A 15,459-nucleotide genomic window follows, 5' to 3' on the forward strand; every position below is an offset into this window, starting at 1 on the left:
CTGAAACAAGTGTACTTAGTTTCTGGAGCTTTCTTCTTACTGACTTTTAAGCACTGACGAAACACATGGGCTTTCCAAAAACTTAGCTTCCAGTAGGTTTCTGACTAGTCTTCTTGCTAATGTAGTACTTCAGCCTTTATTCTCCAGTATCCACTGACACAGACTGACTCTCTGACTTCCTGGATGTTTCCATCTGTCTCCCTGTGTCATTGGATACCTTGTCGCTAGGCAACAGTCCAATTTTATCTACATTTTTCATTCTTGAATTATTAACTCCCAGCTCCTCGCCAAGGCTGTACAACCTTATTAAAAATGCATGTATAAACAAACCTAAGAATACCCAGCATCAAAGCACACAAGGTTAAAAAATGAAACTAAAATTATGTCTCTCCCACTTCTTAGCCTACTCATTATCGAAAAATAAATCAATCAATCTTAAAACAATACATTATACTTGCACTTTAGAAATCATGGTCTAAAACAATGATAATAATATGAATCTTAACAATATTAGTGGAACATAAACACCAGTTTAAGTTTGTTTGGCTACAACCCTCACACTACAAATCTTCAATATCTGTCTCTATTCCATTTATATATTTAAATCATCAGGGGTACTAGGTTAGCAGATCATTGCTGATTACTTAGCACTGCCCATATAAATGCTGGAACAATTAGCCTGTGATGCTGACACCATTAAAATAGAAGCAATGTCATATTTTGTGTAGACCTATGTAGTTCATGCCTAGCAAACATTATTACATTATAGGGGTCGCCAATGAAAGTAAAAGGACACAGCATGGGAAAAACTGAGAAATATCCATGGATGTACAGTCAATTAATCGACTTCCAGAAGGCACTTGATTAGATTCCCTCTAGGTCATTAGCTAAAAAGAAAGCTAATTTAATTGAAGGCTAATTAGTACAATGATCAGATAAAGTTGCCAAGGTTCTACAAAAGAGAAATCATGTTAGACAAATATAGCCATGTTTTCAAGGATGCATCTGGGAAGGTAGATAAAGAGGAACCAGTAGATGTCATATACTTGGATTTCCAAATATGTCCATGATAGTTTAACTTTCAAGACATGGGCTCATGGATTTGGAGGTAATACGTTAGCATGGAGAGATGACTAGTTAATGGACAGGAAGGAAAGCATAGTGCTAAACAGGATATTTTCAATTTGTCAGGCGAGTGGATCCTGCAGATATCAGTACTGAGACTCAGCTAGTCATAATGTATATTAATGATTTAGGCACATAGACAGAGTAATGTATTTCAGGGTGCTCACAATACAAAGCTAGTTGTGAAAGTAAGCTATGCAGATTGTGATTGACAACCAGGAGGCAGATGGATTGAAATGGGGAATATAAAGTTATTTACTTTGATAGTAAGAATACGAGTAGCAAAGCTTTTTTTCTAAAAAAAAAAGGTATTAAGCTATTAAATGTTGATGTACAGAGGGACAGGCACATAAAAGGAATTCAGAAAGTAAGCATGCAAGCAGAGAATGCAATAAGAAAAGCATTTATTGCAGGGAGATTTGAAAATAAAAAACAAATGTAAGGAAGTCTTGCTACAGTTGTACAGGGTCTTGGAGTGGCTATATCTGGTGTACTAGGCACAGTTTTGGTTGCCACATTTATGGAAGGATAAATTATTAATAACTTAGATAACACAGTAGTTAGCCATATATTCAAGTTTATCATTGACACAAAGATTGATGGCAGAGGTCAGTAGTGATGAAGGGTGTTTAAAATGACAAGAGACATTATTAAAATAATTGAGTGGGCAAAGCATATTGACAGATAAATTGCATCATAGCAAAATGGGAGGTCATCCATTTTGGGCCACAAAAGGATGGCACTGAGTTTTATTTAAATGGCAATAGCCCGGAACAGAGGATACCCAAATAAATTTAAGCATTCCTGTTCCCAGATCACTAAAATGAAGTAGTCCAGTATGAAGAAAAACAAAAGGCTTTATAAGAAGGCTAGATAATAATGAAGAGGAAATTTTGCCACAGGCAAACAATACCCAGGTTAGACTGATCCGAGAGTGCTGTATGCAATTGAGAACTGCAACTTGGAAAGGTATATGGAGTTAAGAATGCAATTCAGATTCACCAGGATTTTACCTATATCTTAGGATTCAGATCATAAGGAGAGATTTCATAAATTAGATTTGTACTGGAATACAAAAAGTTAAGAATTTATTTAATTGAGTGTACTAGGATTTTGAATGAAATTGTAAGGAAAACAGAATTTTCCTTTTGGTGGGTGAAGCTAGCATGAGGAATGTAAACTTAAAATCAGAGCAAGGCCATTCAGAAGCTGGGAAGAACATTTAGTGAAGAGGATGGTGGAAATGCGGAACTCTGTACCATATATAAAAAAAAAACATATGCTGAGGGAGTTCCTAATTTTAAACTGAAATGGACAGATTTTTCCTGGACAAAAGGATATGGAGCCAAGAATGGTGGACTCCTGTTTCCATGAGATCCTATGTGTCTCAAGTCCAGTGCTAGATTCCAGTATGTGGAACTGCTGAGAGAAGACCTTGATTTTATTCTACATTGTTCTCCCATCGATGATGGAACATGCTTCCCCATAGCTAGGAAAATTTGGTTCACATGCCTTTGGGACTGTGCAGAAAACAGAGATCTCTCGTCATAACTGTATAATTAAATTTCTTCTAAAGGATGTGACAGTGAGTGAGATACAGCAAAACCAATCCTGATCTGAAAAACACACTAAGTTTCACTTGAAGGTTTTGTTATAGAAGCTGTATCCATTTATTGCTAGCCTCACTCCATGTAAAAATGGGGTAGTACAAAAATTAAAAGAGGGTAGGTTGTAGACTAGAATTAAGAGGGATCAGTCGCTTGCGTGAATTTTCAAACCAGGAAGTGGCTAAGGCCATTATTAAGTATTAGCTTAGCTCTTGATAAGCCTATAATAATTTACCTCCTACACTGTTTAGGGCTTCTGCAAGCTTCTTTTCAGCAATTTCAGACAGCGACATCCTTTTCTTCCTACCTTTCTGTCTTGGAACCCTTATCCATGGGATCATTCCTATATATGTGAGGTGGTGAGAGATCCATAATAAGGCCACCACCAATGGAGAACAAATGCACACTTCCCTTCCACCAGAGCCTGCAGAGCACACTGTTCCTTTAGTGTATGAAGGGGCCTCCTTAAAGAGGCAGCAGGTAAGGAGGGGTAAAAGGACTTCTGTCCCATTGCAAACTGACCTTCAAACATCCTCTCAAAAGGCATGGTATATTCTTTGGAGAAATAGATCTCATATTAGCAAGTACTTTTACTGTACACATTATATATGCAACAGCAGGAGGATATCCAGCCTCCTAATGCTGGTCAACCTTTCTAATAGACAATGGGCAATGCATAAGTTTGTTCGTATCCCTTGATAATCTTATCTAACAAAAATCTATAGATCTTGTATTGAAAATTCCCAGCATTTTCTGTTTTGTTTTCAGATTTGCAGTGTTTTCTTTCCACATTGAGACAAATTGTATTGTCTTCGTAATGAAGCTCTTTTTAATATTAAATGCTTAGCCATATATATCCATTTTATATTCATTTTAACAAATAATTTTAATGTTTCCCAATAAATGTAATCCCTCACACAGCTGAAATCAACAGGACGACGTAGCATGGCTAATTACACTCCTCTGCAAAGCACGTTTGCCCACACAAATTCAGATCCAAACTACCAGTACATTCAGTTGAAATGTTAGCAAACTTGCTTTGCAGCTTAAATAAAAGTGACAAAGTGTGTTGGAAATCTGAAATAAAAGCAGAAAATGCTGAAAATACTCAGCTAATCTGGCAGTATCTGTGGATGGAGAAACAGAGTTAATATTTTCAGTGGAATATGACTTTGCCAGACCCCTTTGTAGCTTTCTGTGACAGAACAATGCCTAGGAACATAAGGAGTAGGTCATTCTGCTCCGCCATTCTAGATCATCTATCTCAATTATATATTCCCATCCTGTCCCCATATCACTTGATGTCATTAGAAACTAGAAATCAATTGATTTCTGCCTCAAATTTATAGTTCTCTGGGTTACAGAATTCTAAAGATTCGCCACGCTCTAAGTGAAAAAGGTCCTCTTCATCTCTGAGACTATGCTCCTTGGTTCAGACCCCACAGTCAAGGGAAACATCCTTTCTGCAGATACTGCTTATCCCTGTAAGGATTTTAAGTTTCTACAAGAATGCATTTCATTTTTCTAAATTCCAGCAAATATAGCCCCAGTTTACTCAATTTCTCCTCAGAGGCAGTCCCTCCATCCCTGGAACCTGCTGCACTCCCTCTAAGGCAAGTATATCCTTCCTTATGCAAGGGGACTAGAACTATATACAATTCTCCAGGTGCAGACTTTCACTGTTCTCTATAAAATTGAAGCAAGACTTGAAGCCAGTATGCAATGACTTTTAAAGACCCCTACTTCCCTTTGGGCATCAATACTTTCCAATCTCTCTTAATTTAAGAAATACTCCGCACCTCATTCCAATCACAAAAGCAGATAACCTTAGGCTTATCCACATTATATTCCACATACATGTTCTTGCCCTTTCACTCAGCCTGAATCCCTTTACATCCTCTTCATAGCTTGCATTCCCATTAAGTTTTATCACCTGTAAACTTTGAAGTGTTACAACTGGACCCCACATCCAAATAATTGATATACATTGTGAATCACTAGGGATTCAAGAGCTTTTCATTGTAGTACCTGACTGACCACAGTCTGACAACCCGAGAATGCCCCAATTATTTTTACTCTCTGCTTCACAGGCAGAAAACAATCTTCACTCCATGTTACTATATTGTACCCAATCTCATGCACTTTAATGTTGTTTACTAACCTCCTGCATGGGATTATTTTCAGGAATTAAACACAACTGAATTTACTAACAGCAGTGTGAGAGATATAGGCAATGACACTGGTTTAGTACCAAAGGCCTAATCTAATGCTCGGAGAATATGGATTTAAATGTCACCATGACAACTGGTAGATTTGAATTCAATTCATAAATCATAAAAAAGCTACTTTTAATTATGGTGAAGCAACTATCACCATTGTTGTAAATATCCATCTGGTTCACTAATGCCCTGTTAGGAGATAAACCTGTCAGCCTCACATAGTCTGGCCTACATGTGACTGCAGACCTAAAGCAATATGGTTGGACTTTAATTGCCACCTGAAACGGCCGAGCAAACTTCTAAGTACAAAGTGAGCAGGCAACAAATGCCAATGATGACCATTTCCCTTGAAAGAGTAATAAATAACAGTAACATGCAAGGAAAAAACCAGTCAAAATATCACGCTGCAAGAGGGTTTAATCTGGTTAAGTCAGTGTGAAAATTTAATTAAAAAGACAATGCGCAACAGTGACATTTTTAAGCACAAAGTTGGTATAACATATTCTGTTAATATTCCAAAGAGGACAAATAGAGTCTATTTCCAGGATCATTGTTGTATCAGATTAGGTGGGGCAAAAGAAAACAAAGTTTTTGTGATCTAAAACTGTCATTACTTTGCAGTGAAGTAAATGTGACAATGTATCTGAAGCGGTAGGTACTGGGGTGTTCCACTCCCAAACATCCTAGATGTCCTTGTATTTCAAGGACCATAACTTCCTCCCTTCAGGGGTTGAAAATGCTCTCGACCGCATCTTTTGCATTTCCCGCATCTCTGCGCTCACATCTCCTCCTGGCAAAAAGAAAGGACAGAATCCCCCTTGTCCTTATGTATCACTCCACTAACCTCCAGATTTAACATATCATTCTCCGCCACCCGCAATCTGACCCCACAACCAAGGATCTATTTCCCTCCCTACCCTTATCTGCCTTCCGTAGGGACTGCTCTCTCCGTGACTCCCTCGTCTGCTCCACACTCCCCACTAGCCCCACCCCCCACCTCCGGCACCTTTCCCTGCCACCACAGGAAGTGCTACACCACCCGCTCACCTCCATCCAAGGAACCAAAAACACCTTCCACATCAGACAGGGGTTCATCTGCACATCCGTCAACTTGGTCTACTGTATCCGCTACTCCTGATGTGGCCTCCTCTACATCGGTCAGACCAAGCGGAGGCTCGGAGACCACTCTGTAGAGTGCCTTCACTCTGTTTGGCACAAACGACAACACCTTCCGGTCGCCAACCGTTTTAACTCTTCCTCCCACTCTCTGGGTGACATGGCCATCCTGGGCCTCCTCCAGTGTCACAATGACCCCACCCAGAAAATGGAGGAACAGCACCTCATATTCCACCTCAGGAGCCTACAACCCAATGGTCTCAATGTGGAATTTACCGGTTTCAAAATCTCCCCACCCCCGGCCTCATCCCATGATCAACCTTCCCTCTCATCTCTGCCTCCTTGACCTGACACAACCTGTCCATCTTCTCTCCCACCTATCCACTTCTCCCACCTCACTGACCAATCCCCACCACTGCTTACCTGCACTCACCTATCACCGTCCCACGTACCTTCATCAGCCACACCCCTCCTCTCTCTATTTATTTCAGAGCTCCCTTCCCCTTCCCCCAATTCTGAAGAAGGGTCCCGACCCGAAACGTCAACTTTCTTGCTCTTCTGATGCTGCCTGGCCTGCTGTGTTCCTCCAGCTCCACACTGTGTTACCTCTGACTTCAGCATCGGCAGTTCTTGCTATCTCAAGGTGGAATACAGCAGTCACTGGAGCAGCTCACTCTCCGACCAGAGACAGGGAGTCAACCTGTGAAGAGAGGAACAGACTGAACAATTCATCAGACTAGCAAAGTTACCAGTATCTAGGAAGTATTTCAAGTTTCTAAATAATCAGACAGTTAGCAATAGAGTTGTTAAAAGTGTAAAATTTAACTCTTAACCTCTGTTGTCTTCAAATAAAGTTGTGACCTGGTTCCCTGACTGCAGACTCGTGCTGTGTAGTCCTTTCCTGGTACATGTTAAGGTGCCTGGACAAATTAATATTGTGCACACTGGTTCCGGAGATACCGCAGGGTCTGAGAGATATCCTACTCCATACAGGTGCCTTCAGGGATTTCAGTGAGGACTGCTCCAGTAATACCATGATGCATGGGCTCCTACTTTCTGTATATACAGTGTGCTTTCCATGTATGCTGTTAGCACTTTATGCAGGTGTGAGACTAACATAGCACACTGCTGTATAGTAAGACATGTGCTTCCTAGATGAGTACAGTTTACTTGCATGGTAACCAGCCTGTTTATGTGACTTAACTAATTGGCAAGGCATGGCAAAACAAGGCAAGAATGACTTAAGTATGCAAGTAGATGCCAAGTAAGCCAGCACTAGACAGCAAGTGGCCATCCCTGAGATGCAGCTTGGTGCAGTCTATGCCTATCCCTGTTCTCAAAACCTTCCTGTTGCAGCTTTCCAAAACCAGTTACTGGTGTGCTCTGCAATGCAAGTCTGTGTTTCTATATTGCACTGCCAGTGAACAGAAGTACCAAAATGGTTGTGATGGATTGCCATGTGGAGGAAGGTGCACATGGCTGGTGCCCATAGACTGTATTCTGTGCTGCCGTTTGCTCATAGATAACATGGATATCATTTGGAGTGAGCAGTGAACTAAATTCACCAGGTACATGCTTTGGTTTCCTTGTTGAGTTTTTTTGTCATCTAGCTAGTTCAGCAAGTTTGATAAATAGGAAGCTAAATATTGATGAGGTGAGTTGTGGTGTTAACAAACTGTTGAACTAGTGTTAATCCCTGTCAACTAGCATCTTGCTGCTGCCGCCCAGTGAAAATCTCACCATACAATTTGTAGTAAGATGGCATGAGATGATCTTGACATTGAGATGGGCTTTGCCACACTTGATTCTGTCCAATAGCTTGTCAAGAGTTCCAAATATTCACAACACAGAAAAAAAAATTCTCCATGTGTCTTAAATGTGTCTTAAAAGGGTCTTGAAACATTGAACAGTAGTTACTACAGATGCACATCCACCTCGTGCATTAACTTTAACCATCAGCAGTTCAACCGTACAATTCCCATCCACATGGTGCTGTCGGCTGAAACACTGACCCTTAAGTGAAAAATGCATAACTATCAGTTGTTAGAACTGGGGCTAATATAGCATTCATTGATCTGTGGAAAGTCTCGAACATCCTAGGAGCTCTAAATCACTGCACTTCCAACAACAGACAGGCACAAATTACACCCTTTTTATCAATGATTTCACCCAGTCATACATCCAACATAAATATATCACAAAAATAAAACAATTAAGAATTTTATTAAGTTGGAAGAGATAAAGGAAAATAGTGGTTTAAAACAAAACCTCACGCTCAACAATGTTTTAATTCAACCACAAAAATGATTTGAGATCATTTAGTTGCATATTTTCCAAATTGTGACCTTAGTGTAAAGGAATTATTTTAGCTTGTCGCATCATCACAATTTTCAAAAATACAAAACGTAGGAGGTAGTCAAGATTGTATACTGAAATGCTTGAAAAATTGTATCATAGAGTGAGAGATTTTGTATTGGAATGACAGGTTGTATTTTAGAATCAGAGACCAAGGTGAGTTAGAATATGGGTTTGAATCTAGGCTAAACTAATGGGACAAACAGCTCTACTTTCTGGTAGCAGCAGAATTCCAGAGCAATCCCACTAAACACGAGAACATAGTACAATAATTTCCAGAGTACTTCACCTTTGGTCAATCTTAATTAAAGACATTGGATTAAGAAAGGCAATAACCAGGAGAGTTGAAAATCTCTGCTGATGCAAACAGTACCGAAACACAGCACTGCATCTGTTTACATGTTGACTTACCTCTAAGTATCCGAAACGTTCAAAAGGGAATGGGGGTGTTGGAAGGAATGCTACTTTCCCCAGCTCCTCCATTTCTAAACTGTGAACATAATTCCACTTAGCACAAGTTTAAGACATTAACTATTTAGAAAGAAAAATTACTTGTGTATTCTGCTGATAGTTTTAATTCAATAACTACTCTCAAACTACTCTTCAATTGCATCATGCTCACACTGAAACAACCATTTCTAATGAATTATTTACATTTGCCATTGGGTAACTGCGCTGACCAGAATACATCCAAATTAAAAAAGTTCCAAGTTTGATTTGTGTCAGTCTCAAGTTGTCATTTCTCTGTCAAATCAGTTATACAGAGGGCTTGTTAATATTGGCCTCTATGCTCAAAGGTTGCATATGCGGAAGCACTGATCATAAGCCAACCCACTACATTGTGAAAGTAAGCAAATGAATGTCAAGTAAGGATAAATTAAGCAAGGAGCTTATCCAATTAATCTGCTGACATTTGCTTTTCAATAGCACTCATGAAAGATTACTTCACTTAAATTTTAAGGATCACTGCCAACCATAGACCTGAAACCCAGATGAAGATATAGAATGGTGGAAACATGGCAGGACCTACAAGCTATATGCCCCTATCATTATGGCAGCAGCCACTCTGCCAGGACAATCATATTCTTGTATGTAATATAGTGCATTGGAATACATTAACACTTGGATTGAGACAATATTGAGATAATGGAAATGGTGCACAATTTCCAATGTTACCAGCTTATGCTGCAATAAATATAGATTCAGTATATATATCTGTACAACATGAATCTGAATTTTGACTAATCTATTGAAAACCATTGTTCAGCATCACATATTCAACATTGACTCCTCCATTGTAAATTGGCTGAAAAAAATATTGTGTAGAAAAGAAGGATGTCATTGTAAAAATGTTAGCTACTGATACTGATTATGTTGTGTACCAGAGTAAACCTGCCCACCTGGATGTGCTGAAGATCAACTAGAAGAGAAGGTACTATAGCTGAGCCCAGCACTGTATGCTCAGGATGGAATAACTTGAACACGAACAAGACCACAATAAAGTGAACATGTAAAGTTAAGTCAAGTAACATTTTAGTTTTCAAATATTAGCTTGGAGACATGAGATTGAAATATCCCAAAAACAAAGCTAGACAGTTCCGAAAAGCCTCATGCTAACCAGCTGGTATGCATTGATAAGTATGATGCTACAGTAACAGAACAACAGGAGTAATACTTTCCTAAAATGTCATCCCAATGATGAAAATCTGACCTGATCAGAAATCAGACACAGGTCAAATCGTATCTTCCTACATTTAATATTAAACAGAACAAAACACAAAATATACACAGCTTATAAAAAGAAGAGATCTTTTGCAATTTGCTACTTATTGCTCAAGTGTATAAAATCACAAGGAAATGGTATTCATCTATTTTCACCAAATGTAAAAATAGCACTTGTGTCTGATTCAGTATTGTAGTTACTGTTCACAAGCTTGGTGCTTTGATCCATTTGGTTTTCACTTTTGATCACATACTGGAGCTGTCGGGATTACTTGTATCAGGTCAAGTTATTTTACATCCATTTCAACGCTGCTGCCGTCTCCTCTTGGTTGGTGGAGAATCTACAAACAAATGCAAAATTAGTGAGAGGCATCTGTAATTCAGCTAAAACAAAAAATCCACCTTAATACAATCAATTGCTGGACTGAGCTATTGCCATGATGACAACAGAATGCCAATTTTCTAGAGAATCTCAGGAGAGATCTAACAATGTAAGTGTATCCTCTAAACAGGATTTTCAGTCCAGAAATGAACACAAACCCTGAAAGTGTGCTGCTGTATGGGAATTAAGCAAGGTCATTCCTAGCATTTCTGCCATCAGCTATGAAGGTACTGACCTCAAATTGGACTGATTTGTTATTCAGTTAAACAGCATATAAATGAAGAGGGAATAACTGCATTAAACTTAGTTTCTAACTGAAAGCACCACAATACAACACCACAAATAGGAAAGGATAACCTCTTGGTAACTAGACTTTCAGTGATAATGTGGGAGCAAATTGACCACTCGTTCTTCCAGGATTGCCATGTAACTGTAACAAACTATCCAGGCCACACGTCCATATTTCCACTTGGGCAGCCAGTACTTTGCAGCACCATCAGTCATCACAGACCAGAATTAATACAGATAAAACCTCACATACTAACAAGAGGAAATTTGGAATTCTTGCTCAGCATACTGCATCGTTCATCAGAAATGGCAAGAATTCAGAAGTGGCATTTGAGAATTAAAAATGAGATCTTGGGAAAGTGAAGAAACTTTCTTTAAAAACTTAGGTCAATAGAGACGTGAAGAAAGAACAATTGGAAGCTCTGGAAGAGCTGGGTCTAGTGGTCATTGAGAACACTAAGTGTGTTAATTAGTTAATTTCAAAGGAAAGCAGAAATCAGATAAGAGTGAGAAAGCAAGCTTTTAAAATTAATCACTTCAATGTTTTCTGTGGAACATTCTACATATCTACAAACACAAAAGCTGGGAGATAGAGCTACATTTCTACAGACTTGGAGCTAACTAAAAAATCCTAGAATCATAGAATCCCTACAGTGTGGAAACAGGCCCTTCGGCCTAACAAGTCCACATCGAACCTCAGAGCATCCCAACCAGACCCATCCCCCTATGACTCACCTAATACACACCCTCTACCTCCCTGAACACTACGGGCAATTTAGCATGGCCAATCCACCTAACCTGCACATCTTTGGACTGTGGTCAAGATAAATAAGAACATAAGAAATAGGAGTATCAGTAGACCATCTGGCCCATTGCGCCTCCTTTGCCATTGAGTAAGATCATGGCTGACCTTTTTGTGAACTCAGCTCCACTTATCTGCCACTCTCCATAACCCTCAATTCCTTTACTGTTCAAAAATCAATCTTTGCCTTAAAAACATTCAAAGAGGTAGCCTCAACTGCTTCACTAGGCAGAGAATTCCACAGATTTACTACCTGCTACGTGAAGAAGCTCCTCCTGAACTTGATCCTAAATCTGCTCTCCCTTATTTGGAGGCTATGCCCCCCAACTTCTAGTTTCATCTACCAGTGGAAACAACCTCGCTGCTTGTAACTTTATATGTTTCTATAAGATTCCGCCCTCGTTCTTCTGAATTCCAATGAGTATAGTCCCAGTCTACTCAATTTCTTCTCATAAGGCAACGCTCTCAACTCTGGAATCAACCTAGTAAAAGTCATCTGCACCCATTCCAGTGCCAGCATATCCTTTCTCAAGCAAGGAGACCAAAACTGCATGCAGTACTCCAGGTGTGGCCTAACCAGCACCCCATACAGCTGCAGCATAAATATCTATTTTTAAACTCTATCCCTCTATCAATGAAGGACAATATTTCACTTGCTTTCTTAATTACTGGTTGCACCTAAATAAAAAGTAATTAAATAGAAGAAATGGAAATGTGAAGCAGATTAGGCTACATCTGTGGACAGAAAGACAATTAATGTTTCAGGTCTGTGATCTGCAAACCCTCTACTTATTAAGCAATTTAACACCTTCCCTAATAGCATTGTGGGTCAACCCACAGCGGGAGGAATGCAGCAGTTCAAGGCGGCAGCTCACCACTGCCTTCTCAAGGGCAACTAGGGATGGGCAAGAAATGCTGGCCAGCCAGCAACGCCCACATCCCACGAAATGAATAGGAAAAAACCTTAATACTTCCACTCCACATAACAGAAGTTATAGGAACACAGGAACTGGAGTAGGCCATTCAGTCCCTGTAATCTGTTCAATGAGATCATGGTTGATCTGTGGCCTAACTTGATTATTTAATGCAAGATGTAACCAAGCATTAGCTTTGCTAGAGAAAGATTTACGAGCGCTTAGTCCATGTTAACATCGCAGTGCATAACTGAGGGAGAACTGCACTGTCAGAGGTACCATCCATCAGATGATACATAAATGAACAAAAGGATTGACTAAGAGGGGGAATACAGTAAGAGAGTAAGTTTGTGGGGAACATACAAACTGTATATAAAAGCTCCAGATATTTGAAGAGAAAAAGATTAATTCAGAAAAATATGTCTTTTATAATCAGGGGAAGTTATATGGGGGGCAAAGAGATGGTAGACCAATTAAATACATATTCTGATACTATTTTCATAAAGAAAGACACAAATAGTGTCCCAAAAAAATTCTGGTGTACACAAGGTCCAGTGTCACTAGAAGGCAAACCAAACCAGCCTTCATAAAACTGGATTTGTAACACTATGGAATTAAAACATTCAACGACCCTCAAAATTGCTCAATCATTCCTAAACAGACTTTACAAATAATTATAAACTTGATGTCCAAGATCTGTTAAGAATGCAACTTTAGCAGAACACAGATAAAGAACAAAGCAATCTAATTAATATGTACAATCCAAGCCTAACCTTCTTTGATCACAAACTCCCACTTAAACATGGACAGTCAGACAGAGACAAGGGATAACTTCTTTTTAAATAAAAGTGTAAGTTGCCAGTTTATTAACCATTTCAACAATATCAGGCCTTCAGAAATCCGATTTGTTGTATTACAAGAACTGCTTTGTGCTGGAATTCCAGAGATCAACACTAACAGCTTCCACAGATCTTGCAGACTCTTCCTTACTTCTTATAGGCCGTGATTTTTTTCTCAGGACTTTTGATGCATCAGTAACTGCAGAATAGCTAGAGACAAGTCAAAAGCAAAACCCCAATTTGACAGCTACCAAAGCAACATTTCCTCCTGCCCGAAATCCCAGTCAAAATCAGCTCCTCCTTTGTTAAAAAAAGAGAAACCATTCTTTGCGACTGGGTGGCTAGTTTGGGACCTTCTTCGATTGACTGATTCAACATCAAACCAGCTATCAGACTGTAAGCACAACAGCATCTTATTGCCAGTTTGTCTACAGTGTTCTTAGAGCAGTAATTACTGTGCTTTATCTTTCCAGGCCAGTTACCAACAGTAAACATCAGTCTTTTGCTCTCTCCTTGGTTAGAGACCAAAACAAAAAATTGTAGATGCTGGAACAAACAGGAGGCTGGAAGAACACAGCAGGCCAGGCAACATCTGGAGAAAAGGAGCAGTCACCATTTCGGGTATTACCCTTGGGAAACTTGGTTAACGTGGACGAATTGGACTGAAGAGTCTGTTTCTCTGCGGTATGATTCTGTGACTCTATGCATGGATAGGGTAGATAGTCGGAGTCTTTATCCCAGGGTCCAAAATTCAAATTCTAGGGGGCATACGTTTAAGGGGTGGGGAGGAGTGGGGTATTAAATGAGATGTGCAAGACAATTTCTTTTTAAAAACACACACTCGTGCTGTACTGTTCTTTTTAATGTTCTAATGAATGTTTTCCAGGATACAGATATAGCTCTTAAGGCTAAAGGGATCAAAGGGTATGGGGTGAAAGCGGGAAAAGGATACTGAGTTGAATGATCATAGAGTGGCAGAGCAGGTTTAAAAGGACTGAATGGCCTACTATTGCTCCTAATTTCTGTTTCTAATTTGAGGCCCTGTCTGCCTCTCAGGAAGATGTAAAAACATTTCCATCACATTATTTGGAGAAAAACAGTGTCCTGGCTAACACTTGTTCCTTAATTAACTCATGGAAAAAAAGGTTGATCCAGTCATGACTTCACTGCTGTTTCTCAAATCCCACTGTGCAGACTGGTTGCCACATTTGCCAACATTACAACAATAGCTGGACTTAAGAAAAAGTTAACTGGCTGCAAAGCTCTTTGGGCATCTGATGAAGTGAATGGTGCTAGATAAATACAAAATCATTCTTTAAAAATAAAGTATTTTCTTTTAAATGCATTCTGCAACTACTGCATTGTTTCATTTACTCCTTGCTATTCCTTGCAATAAAATAACAGCATGGTTGATATTTTAAGCCATAATCAGATTGGATGTTTATTCAATCACTTTGAGGTCAGAAGATCATGAAATTATTCATGATATAGTCCACACACTAAATACAGTAACAGATATTTTATTCAACTCTTATGCTTGGTGTACCACTACATAATGGCTATACAAAGCCACGAAATGTTTCACACAGATCCAGGATGCACCGGTGTTGAACAAGAGGCAATTAGTTGCTTCATAGCCTAAAAACTAATTCTTTCTTTGGTGAGACTGGGGAAGAAAAATTGAAACAGTAAGGAATGGCAAATCCACAACAATGATACAAAACAGATACTTGCTCTCATTCTTTCCCATCCAAATAACATTCTACATCTTGATGAGGGCCTGATCTTTTCACTGGCATACTGAGCTTGTTGCTCTTCGTTTCCAAGGTAACCACTCAATTTTCCTCAGCAGCATTTTGCCAGATGACAGACTCACTTTAACAGAATCTTCAATCACTATGGCACTACGTAACTTAGTTAAAAATGTGATTCTACTGCATGAAGTGAAGACGAATAATAAAAACCCTCGTGTGCATAAACGAATACCAAAATGTTGCATTAAATCAAAGAGTCTACGTAGACTGTCACATCTGGATGTATTCCTAACCGTACGGAAAATATTATCATTCTATAAATTTAGAACCCCTTTC

The 15,459-nt window shown here is 39.3% G+C and overlaps 1 protein-coding gene and 1 long non-coding RNA gene across 7 annotated transcripts in view; both read right to left on the bottom strand.

Annotated features, from left to right (window-relative positions):
* Nucleotides 1-15,459, bottom strand: part of LOC109916454 — a 387,714-nt gene that overhangs the window by 202,979 nt on the left and 169,276 nt on the right. The gene's annotated exons all lie outside the window — the stretch shown is intronic.
* Nucleotides 9,939-15,459, bottom strand: part of snapc1b (small nuclear RNA activating complex, polypeptide 1b) — a 37,252-nt gene continuing 31,731 nt past the window's right edge. For all 5 annotated transcript variants that reach the window (XM_048600004.1, XM_048600002.1, XM_048600005.1 and 2 more), the window contains one exon: nucleotides 9,939-10,485. In XM_048600004.1, coding sequence (XP_048455961.1) covers nucleotides 10,448-10,485 — 38 coding nt within the window. In that variant the 3' untranslated portion in view covers nucleotides 9,939-10,447. The remainder of the gene's footprint in view (nucleotides 10,486-15,459) is intronic.

The sequence above is a fragment of the Rhincodon typus genome, chromosome 8 (genome assembly GCF_021869965.1).
Source record: "Rhincodon typus isolate 14 chromosome 8, sRhiTyp1.1, whole genome shotgun sequence".
NCBI classification, from domain to species: Eukaryota; Metazoa; Chordata; class Chondrichthyes; order Orectolobiformes; family Rhincodontidae; genus Rhincodon; species Rhincodon typus.